The sequence below is a fragment of the Saccostrea cucullata genome, unplaced genomic scaffold, assembly GCF_032062105.1.
Source record: "Saccostrea cucullata isolate Sc308-1 unplaced genomic scaffold, CSIRO_AGI_Scuc_v1 ctg15250, whole genome shotgun sequence".
Classification (NCBI taxonomy): domain Eukaryota; kingdom Metazoa; phylum Mollusca; class Bivalvia; order Ostreida; family Ostreidae; genus Saccostrea; species Saccostrea cuccullata.
Window position 1 is genome coordinate 1 of NW_026918954.1, and position 13886 is coordinate 13886.

The following is a 13886-nucleotide window of genomic DNA, read 5'->3' on the forward strand; positions in this document are numbered from 1 at the left end:
TCAATATAAAAACTAAACTTTTGATTCCATATAATTATTTCTCAACATATTGTAAAATTAACAAGTGCGCATACATTAAGAAATTCTGGTACAAGTATTTTGTGAAATATACACAAAAAAGATCTGTTAGAGAGAAAGAAATTCATACATTAGGCAGCTCTTATGCTATTTGTCAACTTGGATACAAATTATACATTCACGTCCAGGATAGACTAAAACCTGTAAATTCTCAGATGCTTGCTTCATGTCTCTTTTTCAATACAGAAAGACAAAGAAGCATGTAAAACGGCTGAAAGACTGAGAAAATTCCTGATATTGTCCTTTAGATCAACAGGAATTATGATAAAAAAGAGAAATATATCCATCTGTCAATCAAACTGATTGACAGAAAAGGTGCATATTGTTCCATGATTATAATGACCAGTGGGTGTGGTCTCTTGCTGACAATCTGATCAACAGATTGTTTTCAGTCCCTCCCTTTTCCTGCATGAAAGTCTATCAACAGCACACATTGGAGAGCTCTACTGTGACTGGATAAAAGCAGTTGCTGGGTGGATCCTATTATTTTGGAGGCGGGGGTGGTGGGGCTCTTTGATTAGCTACAAAGACAACATGATGACATTAAAAACTCCTGTACATTTTCTTATTTCATTTAAATAATTTAAATTCGTTTTCAACATATTCATAATAAACTTTGTTAAAGATGTCTCTTATGGAAAATTTTACTAAAATACAAGTACTGCATTTCAAAACCAAAGTAAAGAGAGGCAGGTAGAATATACATTCAATTGCTTAAAAGAACAGAAAGATCAAACGACTCCTCCATGCAAATAACTTTACTTGAGTCGACAATTCAACAAAGAGGCAACATTTTTTTTTATATTTTAAAAAGTAATCACAAACACTGATGCCCTATGACTTGTTTACTTATTTAAAAATACATGCGGATTAGCATTGCTAGATAAATGTTTAAAACCTCACTGTATCCTTGTAGCTTGATGAAGTTTAGAAAATTATGTCTCCAAATAATCGAAAACTTTACAGGGCTCTAACCGGCTACCACTGGTATTTTAGTAGTCATGTTGCCTAAAATTTTTTATTCGCTTATAAATTTCTTTTTCAGAAGTCACCAAAGGCGATCATTTCAAATTGACTTGGCGTAAAATTCTGAACTTTTAACATTTTTTAACAATTTTTCTAAAGTAGCGAAAAGAAAATTTTTAAAGAGGATGAAATAATTTTTAGAAGTGGATGTCGTAACATTTATTTTTGCAAGATTTTCTGAGATAAAAAAGAAATAATGAATTTGAAATAATGAATTCTTTAACAGTTAAGTGCTTTTGAGAAATAAGTAATAATGTGATACAAAATCATAATCACATAATTGTAGAAATAAAGGGAATTGTATAGAAAAACGTGTACATGCATTAAACAAGAGTTATCTTTCTTGCAATTATTTAAATGCATGAAATAAATATGATTTTAATTTATTTTTATCATGTATGAAGTGATAAAAAATACTATAGAACTATAGAAAACAGTTCAACAAATTATGGAAATGATACATACATATGTGTACACATACCGGTACTACATATAAATACACATGTATTTTGACATAAGGATTTCGAATACAAAAGGTGGAAAATGAACAGATCATGAGATGTGCAGGATCCACAGAATAAGAAAGTACATAATTATATATATCTTTCAATATGTATAAACAATTTACAGGCATATTTTTTATTGTTCACTTGTACAGTCTCGTAGCCTTTCTAACTTAATTACAAAACTATGTCTTCCTCCAAAAATTTGCAATATATTATTGTGAAATATCTGATTAGTTAATTTTTTTTAATACAACCAATTGTGTGACATGAATGCAAGGTTTTGAATGCCATTTTACTGAAAATCACATCCTTAAGAATTTCTCACAGCAAACTCTTACAGTTTTGTTCACTTTGCTAAGGACTAAAGAGGAGAAATACATGAAGATAGAATAGAATTTACATAACCACTTCAAGAGATGTGACTCTTTATAATCAATACAAAGAAACAAAGGCATCTTCATATAAAGAGTCAAATTCATGACAGATTTTGATGAATCCATTGAGGTTGACATTTATACACAGTTAAAATATTTCAAGTCTTATATACACTCTCATTTTATACAACAGGATATAGTTTATTTTTCCTCACCACTACACCATATAGACACTCAAAGCTATGAAAAAAAATATAAAAGAAAGTCAAAGAGTTAAGTTTCTGATGACAAAAGACTGAACAGTTACAGGGCTCCGGCATTCTTCTTCCAATACAGAATTGTATCACCCACAATCTGCCCCTCTTGTCTATGGGGCTTGAACTTTTCTTGAAGTGAAAATTTCGGTTTGATATCATTTTTGTCACACACTGTACTTACCTTGATTTCTAGGATTTTTGCTAGGATAGCTTTTGTTTGAGCCCATATATGGTTCAGGAGGAGGTAACTCATTTCCATTATGAAACCGGAATCTGTTATCAAAATCTACAAAACATCAACCACATCTTCAAAGCTGCAAATTTCATAAAGGAAACAAACAGAGCAATTATCTTGAAGATGAATTACGTACAAAGAGTTTTTTTTTCTGAAGACAGTTTACTGATGCACTTAAACCATATCTTTCCCCTAAAATTATTCAGGCCACCTTTAAAAAATTGTTTGGTTGCCCTTTAGGCTCTAATAAAAATGGTACAACTTAAAACTTTTTTTTACAGTCCAGGATACAATATATTTTTTTTTTATTCCTCTTATCCCATCAACAAATATGTTAAATTTTTTGTGATCTACTAGCCTTACCGTCATTATCTCCCGAGTAATTCCCCGAAGACCGCCTGACGGGGGGAGGGGGAGGCTGCATGCTAGCACCAACATTGGGTCCCCTGGCAGGAGGGGGTGGGGGGCCGCCCGGCCGTCTACTTTGCTGTGAGGCTCCTAGATGAGGGGTGCTGGAAGTGGTCCTCATGGGAGGGGGAGGGGGCTGGGAGGGGCGGTCCAGCTGTGGATTGGATCCACTGTTTCTGGGAAGTGGAGGTGGCCTCGACGAGGGAGGAGGGGGTACCTACAAAACGTAAAAATCTATTTAACAATTTTATAATACAAAGGTAAAATATACAACAATTACATGTACAGATAAAACTCAATGAGACTACAGACAAACCATGGTAATGTAAGCTCAAAAAGACTGAGAAAAATTCAAAGATCCTCAATGTTTTGTGATACCCATGGTTAAATACTTAAAAAATAAGTTGTTGGGTTTTCTCATTATCAAAGGAGTGCTTGCATCCAATATTCCCATTTTGTTTTGAGACTCATTTTGGTCTGGATTCCAGAATAAATGGTGCAATTTATTTTAAAATATGTGTACTAAAGTTCAAAATTTTAGTTAAAATTGAATTTTTTTTTAATTTCTAAGATGCATTTCATGGCAGACTTGTTGCATAATTAAGATAATCCAGACTTTTAAGGAAGATCTATTATTAATAAATTGATATTTTTAATTGATGTAAACTTCAATAGACATATAACCACCTTTTCACTAGTTAATGAGGAGGAACAAAATCTAACTAAACAACAAACATTTCCCCCTATTAAGTATGTTGAAAAGGAAGACAGAGACTCTATGTTAAGTGTACAATTACCCCCTTATCATTAACTGTGTGTATACATGTACATGTATATAAAGTGAATCAAGAGGCTCTTCTGTCCTATGCTCAGATAACTGTAAAATTGAATACATGGGCCATATATCCTTCTTTCATGTTATATTAGGAAAGTTGATTCATAATCATGATAACCTTTGTCAACATGGTCAAAGACTTCAATTACTGAAGACCTTGGGTCTCATTAAATCTGTAGAAACTAGATCTATGTAACCTAACTTTATTCTGTTTTCTATAATTACACAGATTTGAATGATAAACACAGATGATATCACAACTTAATTTGCTTCTCTTTAAAGTGGATAACTGTTGACTATCGATCAAGCACAATTAGCGAGCATTTAATAAACGAACAGCTTCATCATATTCAATGAGACAGAAAAATATTGGATCCTCTCACTCAAATCCCATCCAAATTTGTAGTAAAAAACCAAAACATTCTGAATTACAGTAAAACCTTATTATCTCAAACTCCATGGGACAGAAACAAAAAACTTCGAGATATCCAGGGATTTGAGATATCGAGGGTAAAATACTCAGAGAATAAGCTGTTGGGAATTCAAAATCACTTCGACATTATATCAATGGTATTCAAAATATCGGTGTTCGAGATATTGAAGTTCAACTGTACATGAATTTGAAACATTACTCAAACAAGTAATTATACAGCAATATGACAATGTAAAATCCTGATTGTATGGTTAAAAGACGTAGAAAAGATATAGAAAAATTTCCCCTACATTTTCTACCTCCATTACTGCTTTTTGTCCTGGCTTAGGAGAGAAAAAACTTACATGTATATCTACAATACACATGTAACAGGATGCTGATTTCCTATATATATACAGTTTTGTTCATCTTTGTCCTGGAGAAGAGTATGTAAAAACTAAAGACTGTGTTTGTACATAAATTGATGTGTACAATCAATTTAGGATAATCACTGGTACATGTCTTGAGCGATTGGAATAATCATAAATCAATGCTACACTCATCCACGGTGTAAAAACATTGTCAGAATTTATAAATGTTTCAAATTAATTTTTCATGTTTTCATGAATCGGTAGGGGTGAAACGATACGCCTCCTTCACGGTTCGATACGTATCGTAAAATTTGGTCTCGGTTCAGTTATTTTTGATACGATACATTTTGGAACATAAGGCAGTCTTCACGAAAACTCACTGGTCCGAAGACTGAGGCCAGTGAATATTGAGGTCGGGTCAGTGAAAATCAAAATTCAAGAAGTCCGATGGGCTTGTTGATCATAAAAATCATACAGTCAAAATTTATATTAACTGACTTACTTGCGTAAATTTCATTAACATATAAAATAAAAAGAAGAAGCTCGTGTTGTTGAATCCTATTATTATAACCCTATTATAACATGGATGTATTACGTAACAACCGGAAGTAGCTAGTAATTATTAACTAGTACGTAAAATGTGCAAAGTTCCAACGAACAACTTACCGAAACGCGACAAAGGGCGAAAAATGGCGGCATTTCAAAAGTTGAAGTACGTAAACATGTATAAATTTACAGTTATGAAAATGTATTTTATTTTATTTTTTATGGAAGGGACCAGTAAAAATTTTGGTGGGCTAGTATATTTTGAAAGTTCACTGGTCCGACTGGCCAGTTAGTTTGAAAAGTTTTCGTGAAGACTGATAAGGAAACAAAAACAACAGTTGTTTTATGCTTCCTTTTACTAAATCTATCAAATAAAGTATGTGCAAAATGGCTAGAAGAAATAAATCTAATTAATTTGACTGTTAAAAATTATTTTACAAACTACATGAACTACCAGTCCACAAAAATTAATGTTTTTGTACAAATTATACAGAGGAGCATGTTTATACCTTATGCCAAACCCGACCAAATGACGATCCCGACCAAAAAAAGAAAACCGAATCGAAAATAGAGATTTTGTACCCTCAGTGTATCAAACCGAGAAAAATTACCACGGTGAACTGTTTCACTCCTATGAATCAGCACATTTTTAACTGCACCATAACCCCTAAAATCTGAAGCCTAATTTTTTCCCATACAGCACATACAGTAGTTCCCATTTCATCATGTTCATGTTGTTCAGAAAAATTGGAGCACATTGATTCATAAGAAAGATGGGAATGCCAATTTTCAGCATTCAAGTTCAAGTTACAAATGAAAACCTTAGATGTATAGGTAAACAAACAAGAGGCCCATGGGCCACATCGCTCACCTGAGAAGCTTTGACCATTCTGTTCTTTACCAGATTTCACCCTTGTTATACATAATGCATCCCCACCCTACCCCACTGATCATAATTTAGACATTTTGAAATCTACACTACCCCATGATCCTTCCATGGGCACATATGTTTCAGCTTTTTTGGCCCAGTGGTTCCTGAGAAGAAGATTTTCAAAGATTTTTCCTATATATTTCTATGTAAAACTTTGATTCCCTATAATGGCCCCGCCCTTCCCCCGGGGGTCATGATTCCTACAATTTAGAATTTACACTACCCCAGAATGCTTCCACATAAGCTTCACTTTTTCTGGCCCAGTGGTTCTTGAGAAGAAAATTTTCAAAGATTTTTCTTATATATTTCTATATAAAACTTTGATTCCCCATTGTGGCCCCGCCCTTCCCCCGGGTGTCATTATTTGAACAATTTAGAATCTACATTATACCAGGATGCTTCCACATAAGTTTCAGATTTTCTGGCCCAGTGGTTCTTGAGAAGAAGATTTTCAAAGATTTTTCCTATATATTTCTATGTAAAACTTTGATACCCCATTGTGGCCCTGCCCTTCCCCTGGGGGTCATGATTTGAACAATTTAGAATCTACACTATACCAGGATGCTTCGACATAAGTTTCAGCTTTTCTGGCCCAGTGGTTCTTGAGAAGACGATTTTCAAAGATTTTTCCTATATATTTCTATATAAAACTTTGATTCCCCATTGTGGCCCCACCCATCCCCCGGGGGTCATTATTTGAACAATTTAGAATCTACATTATACCAGGATGCTTCGACATAAGTTTCAGCTTTTCTGGCCCAGTGGTTCTTGAGAAGAAGATTTTCAAAGATTTTTCCTATATATTTCTATGTAAAACTTTGATTCCCCATTGTGGCCCCGCCCTTCCCCCGGGGGTCATGATTTGAACAATTTAGAATCTACACTATACCAGGATGCTTCCATATAAGTTTCAGCTTTACTGGCCCAGTGGTTCTTGAGGAGAAGATTTTCAAAGATTTTTCCTATATATTTCTATATAAAAATTTGATTCCCCATTGTGGCCCCGCCCTTCCCCCGGGGGTCATGATTTGAACAATTTAGAATCTACACTATACCAGGATGCTTCCATATAAGTTTCAGCTTTTCTGGCCCATTGGTTCTTGAGAAGAAGATTTTCAAAGATTTTTCCTATATATTTCTATTTAAAACTTTGATTCCCCATTGTGGCCCCGCCCTTCCCCCGGGGGTCATGATTTGAACAATTTAGAATCTACACTACCCCAGGATGCTTCCACATAAGTTTCAGCTTTACTGGCCCAGTGGTTCTTGAGAAGAAGATTTTTTAATGACCCCACCCTATTTTTGTCTTTTCTTGATTATCTCCCCTTGCGAGGGGATATGTCCCTTCATTTTAACAATTTAAATTCCCCTTTAGCCAAGGATGCTTTGTACCAAGTTTGGTCAAAATTGGGCCAGTGGTTCTTGAGAAGAAGTCGAAAATGTGAAAAGTTTACAGACGGACAGACAGACGGACAGACGGACAGACGGACGGACGGACGGACGGACGGACAGACGGACGGACGACGGACAAAATGTGATCAGAAAAGCTCACTTGAGCCTTCGGCTCAGGTGAGCTAAAAACATATCAGATTCTCAAATGTAAATTACACCTAGTACATATTGCTGTTTGACAATCTGGTAGTGTTGTAAAATCTGATCAAATTTCCCATCGATAAGACAGCATAAAATTTAATTAATCATGTTAAAAGTTGATAGAATGAACTATACACTAATTAAAGTTAACAAAATTAATAATCTGATTACAAGACAAATTTCACGAAATTCAAGACAATTCATGTCTTGTATTCTCTGCACAAGACATGAATTTAAAAAAAAAAATGTAATACAACATGTACAAGTTCCCAGAATCAACTTCCAACCAAATCCTAACCATGTGTAAATGGAAAGATTTTTGCCATATGCATATTAAGAAAAATAGTAAGTTCACTGATCATGCTGATTGTGTTTGAAGATAAACTATTTTGTAAAGGAAAAATGAATATTTACTAACAAAAGTTTAATTTTTTATCAATTTGTGGCTGACTCACTGCCTTCAGCAATGATTTTTTCAATAGTCAGCACCTATCACAAAAACACTACTAATGGCTTGTTGTTTTTAAAAAATTGAACCATTTACATATTTAAGTATGAAACATGAATGTAAAATATGTCACAGACTGATCAAAGTAAAATACAGCTGAAACTTACTGCAGAACCGCCTACACCTGGGGGTGGGGGTGGAAGAGGCCTGCCCACCATGCTGGGTGGTCTGTTGTTAGGCAGTGTGGGTGGTGGGGGAGGTGGCCCCACAGATGGCGGTCTGACCTGTGATGACCTCTGGGAGCCAGAAGATGGCCTAGATTTCCCTCCACCAGGTGGCGGTCGTGAGGGAGGGGGAGGTGGCACCCCTCGAGGCATTCCTCCACTTAATCCATTTTGTGCACTATCATCTGCTCTAGGTTTTAAAGAATTTGGTGGTGCTGGTGGTGGTCCCGGAAGACCAGGTTTTCGATTCTGTGGGGGAGGTTTTGGGGGTCCTGACCCAGGTCGAGGAATGTCACTAAAATCAGGTTTACTCGTTTGTGGGGGAGGAGGGGGCGGGCCTGCACTAGGCCTTGAAACACTGTCACTTAAATCAGGTTTGCTAGTTTGGGGAGGGGGAGGAGGGGGGCCTGGTCGACCAACCAAATCCCCATTCAGAGTGGGTTTATTTTGTGAAGGGGGTGGAGGTGGTGGGCCCCCTACCCCCCTTCCTAAGGGTCCATTACTGAAGTTGGGTCTCACAGAAGGTCCATTAAATGAGGGTTTGTTTTGTATGGAAGGGGGTGGGGGTGGTCCCCCACCAATATTTGAAGGTCCATTTGGCACAGGTCCATTAGACAACTTTGTCCTCTGTGGAATATTCACTCCTCCTTTTGTGGGCTTAAGTTTTGGCATTCCACCAGCGAATAATCCTCCTAAACCCATTGGGGCACCACCGCCTCCCATAGAGTTACTGGATTCACCTAAAAATAGCAGATAGGAATATTAACAGGATATTAATTAAACAATTATACTCCATTAATGTTAATGCCGAGACAATTTTGTAACATGATTGTTGCGAAGTGGTACAATTACATGTCACTGAACAAATTTTACCAAGAACATGTTCATACTGTAACTGGTTGTGTGTGTGCTTGTTTGTGAAAGAAAAAATTGGGACTTTTAATTTTCTCTGTTTGGTCACCATAGCTACTTAAGGACAGTTCCTGTGTTTAATATTGAATATTGAAATCGTGCTGTATTTATGGTAAATGGAGAACAGATATATTTGAAATTTGTAACCCCCCCCCCAAAAAAAAACCTCTCTAAACAAATTTTAATTCCTGTCTTAATCTTTTTTAAATTATGACTAGAGCTGAACCTTTTCTTTCCTCTCTTTTACCTCCCCCCCCCCCCCCCCCCCAATTCATTCTTTCATCTTGTTTTTTTTTTAATTTCACTGTATGTTGTCCTCCCTTTATGGATATGCCCTTGAAGTGCACATACATATATTTTATATAATCCAGTGTTATATACAAGTCTATTTCAATACATTCATGGAAACTGCACCAGGAAATTAACCACACAAGTCATTTCTTTCCTTCTTATCTTAACATAGCTTTTATTTCTGTATTAAATTTTCCTCATATTCTACTTCTTAATAGCTCAGATAAATTTGAATCTCACTTGTTCTCTCTTAAAAATATGCTTTTCATGCAGAATTTAGATGATGTACAGCCTTTGACAGATAATTGTCAGTAATGAATGAAAATACTTGATATCGCGATTACTTAACTTAGTGGAACTCTTTCGCGATGGAGGTAGGAAACGTCTGTTGGGTGGGGGCAAAGTGCTATTGAATACAATGCAAGATCGATAATTGTAGAATTTATAAGGACAGATAAGTAAAAAATCCTGGTGGAATACCTTGCTAAACAATTGCTGAACTAGCCTAATAAATTTTTGAGAGGAGCCAATCCTAAATTGTTACATTTTTAATGATATTTTTAACTAAGCGGACTCTTCTCGTTAAATTTTCATTGAAAATCGTCACATTTTAAAGCAGATAAAATATTCTAAACTTTCCTTATTTGACAATCTACTTTTTGGAGTTCAATATCTTGCAAAACATTGTGCTTTCGGCATTAAATTGTTCGAATCATTCGATTTTTCACTACTGTAAACAATGTCATTTGCCCCCAAAATTTAGACCTTTTTCGACTCCCTCGCAAAAGAGCGGTAGTAAGTTAGATAACTGCGAGGTACTCATTGGTATTCGCGATATTACGTATTGAAATACCCGGAATTTGCTTTGCCCATAATAATTGATAATAGTTATGCAAGAGACATAAATCATATTGAAATTTCATGATTTCAGCGGGCATACATTATTTGCTGATTAGAAATAGTAGGTTTATCAAACAAGAGGCCCCTTGGTCACAAAACTCACTTTAGAAATGAGTTCAATATAATAGTGTGGTCTTCCTTCCCTACCCCCACATCCCATCTCAGGGGCAGGGGAGGGGGTCATAATATGAACAATCTTGAATCTACACTACTTGATGATTTAAATTATCTCTTTTTTGACTTTTTCATCGTGATTTTTAAAAGTTGGCTGTCATTCTTCACTATTTTTTTTTTTCACTAATTAGTAATTATCTCCCCTTGAAAGAGGGTGTGGCCCTTTATGAAACAAACTTAAATCCCCTTTACCAAGGGATTCTTTGTGGCAAGTTTACTTGAAATTGTTTCTGATTTACCAAAGGTAAAATAAAGGCACATTTTTCTAAACAGCAGGAAAAAATTAACCATTGTGTGAAGATGATCAGATAAAGCCCATATTATATTGTCTGCCTGTATGAGCAGTTATAATTACATCAAGTTCCTGTGGTGACCGCTATAGCTTCCTGTCATGTGACCTGCAGAGTCACCTGAGTGTTTGTGGTCTCCTAATAGCAGGAGAGAGAGGTTTTATCCCCGTTATTGACACATTACAGGTCAAATTGACTAAAAATAGATTTATTACCCCCGAAACATCAGTTACATGGCTTAACAAACTTTACCTAATATGTACATGTCCACAAATTAATTGGACAATGATGTTTCTATGAACACACATCTGTAATCACTTCATTTAAGATGTCAAGTCTTTTGATTTTGTCGACGATGAAGCTTGTTTTTCTTTGCATAAAAATTATGAAAAATCACAAAACCTTAATAATATGAACCATAAACCCAAATTTTCAGTTCTATGTTAGATTGGTAGGTCCCAGGCCAGCAATACAGTTAGTGATAATTATTAAAACAACTAAATTTAAATGTTCCATTGTTGAGGAAAAGGTTAGTAAACATGGTTAAGTAAGAATCTTCTCTTTAAAATTGTACCCGTTATATATTAATGATTAGCGTAAAGGTTCAGATTTTGTTTGCTTCTCTTGGTGATCTTTTTCTAATATACAATTTGGAAAGCATGCACATGAACAACAATGTCACAAACTCCAATCATCTGTTCATTTATGTTTTAACATATTTTTTCACTTAGATCTTTGAAGAAGAAAAATAATTTTGAGTTAAAAACTTTTTAGATCCATGAAGTTTTTCTCTGGTCTAATGCAAAGGTCACACAAACAAAATCTGAACCCTGATTACTACATACACAATAAGTTAAATTTTCCTTTATAATTTCCATAATAAACTGTACACAATATAACCATACATGTACAATGCATTAATCTTGTCACTCTGCAACACAAAATACAAACAATAACTTCTCAAACCTTGTACCCAATGACCTATAACCACTCAATCCCCAACATGCAGCAGACAGAAAAAAATCTTAGTTTTTGTTTGGACCGAGTATCTGATTTACCATCTGATTAAAAAAAATTAATATGAACTGTGTTATGACTGCTGACCCCCATGCTTACAAAATTACCCTTGTTCTCAAAAGAATACGACTGGGAGTGTCTCAGTTTGGTTTTGGCGTGATTGTCCCCACCAAGACTGAACTTACGGGCTTTGTCGGGTGAATTTTTTGTAACTTGATCTGAAAGAGTGGTTAAATCAAAAATATGACAAAACACTTCCTGTGAAACGAAAGGTATTTCCAGAGTATAAGCAGTAATAAGTTCCTTGGGTGTAGACCTTGAGTAAAGCAGAAGAAAATTTTCATAAATATGTATTATATGTTTATATTTAAAAGTTCATTTCTAAAACACTGTATGAAAGCTTTCACACACCCCACCCACCCAATCTGATTTTTCAATGTTAAAGATACTAAAATCTAACTTTCCAAAGTTATTTTTGTCTTTCCCAATTTTGACAAATCATTCTTCTGTATAGCAATTTCCTTCTACACTTTTTGGGTCAATTTTATCTTTTCTTTCACAAGGCCAGGATAATTCACATGTTTACATCTGCAGATTTTGTCCTTTGTCATTTTCCAATCCTAGCAAACAAAATTTGCAAAGGTTATAAGGAAAGAAATTAAGTTGGCTTACAGTATTGTAGCTAAGTTCAAATTCATACCACTGATTTATATTTCCTAGAATTCAATACATTCAACATTTCAAAGGTTCAGCTGTTCATATCTTCATCAATAAAAAGCAAATCTGCGAATCTGCAACTTGTGACGTGGATGAACTTATAATTGATTATTTTATTCATTTGTATGTAGATCATATAAATCTAGATGTATTCTTTCTTTATACACTCCCACACTAGATTTTTACATTGAAGAAAAATGCATTTTAAGTATAGAATAATATTAAATATACCATTACAGCATCACTAAAAGCAAAGTTATCACATATACCCCGTTATGTGGAACAATTTATAAAACTATATATACACAGGAAAATCTATGTGAGGTAACATTTGAACTAAGTAATATATGTATCTATCAGCTACACTTCAAATATGATTTTAAGTACTGTGGAATCATTTTACTTCATATTCATGAGAAAATTCTTTTTCAAGAATTCAGTTGGTATCCTTTACACCTTAATCTAATTGGCAAACCCAATCACTGATATATATAATAAAACGACACTGTAACTTGTATCACATGGTGAATAATTACTACTCCCTTACCTTTTTTATTGATATTTATTCCAAGGTCCCTCCCCATCCATCAAATGAAAATGATTTCACAGTTAAACTTAAATTTTACAATAACAGCATAAATACTAATTTGGGATCTAAGCTGAAATAATTCAGTCTTGGTATATATGCTAAGATGGTACATTATTCAACTACAGATACATAACTACAACTCTGATTAACCCTAAAATCTACAACACATTCAGCTACTGTTCACTTACTATCGTCATGGCTCCGGTTCCATGAGTTTGGAATGTTTCTGTCTGAGGCGCCACTGTTGGGCCGCGCGGCGACCGTGTTGAATTTCCCTCCACCACCACCGGGGGTCATCGGCATCCCCATCAAACCACCACCACCCGCGGGCTTCTTCGTATCTGTAAAAAAACAATTTCGGTCATGAGTAAGATTTTTATATTTATTTTCATTTGTATAATTTTTTTTTTTACATCCTTTATGCTGTCCGAGTCCTACCTGTATTAATGAAATGAACATTATCATCCCAGTGTACATGCATCATGTTAGCTCAAAGTGAATCACAATTAAATGTTTTTTGTGAATAGAGATCTGATAGTTCTTTTCTTTTTTAATCCTAATTTTCTTATGTAACATACACTGCCATTTGATGAGGGGGAGTATGATCTGCTTTTATAAAAAAATAATAACTCTGAGATAATAATAAAATTATGACATTCACGTCTGCAGCATCAGATTCTCTTGAAGCATGACTTGCAAGCTTTTCACTTGAATGCAAACATAAACCTGATGTGTTTTACCAAATGTTACAA

At 34.9% G+C, this 13886-nt stretch overlaps 1 protein-coding gene across 1 annotated transcript; it reads right to left on the bottom strand.

Annotated features, from left to right (window-relative positions):
• Positions 1 to 17: 17 nt before the first annotated feature.
• On the bottom strand, positions 18 to 13524 carry LOC134276437 (proline-rich protein 2-like; the record flags this gene model as incomplete). Its single annotated transcript, XM_062758698.1, has 5 exons — positions 18 to 599; positions 2423 to 2527; positions 2840 to 3101; positions 8188 to 8984; positions 13323 to 13524. Coding segments are annotated over 5 exons (1404 nt in total), but the record flags the coding sequence as incomplete, so codon positions are not given.
• Between the last annotated feature and the right edge of the window lie 362 nt (positions 13525 to 13886).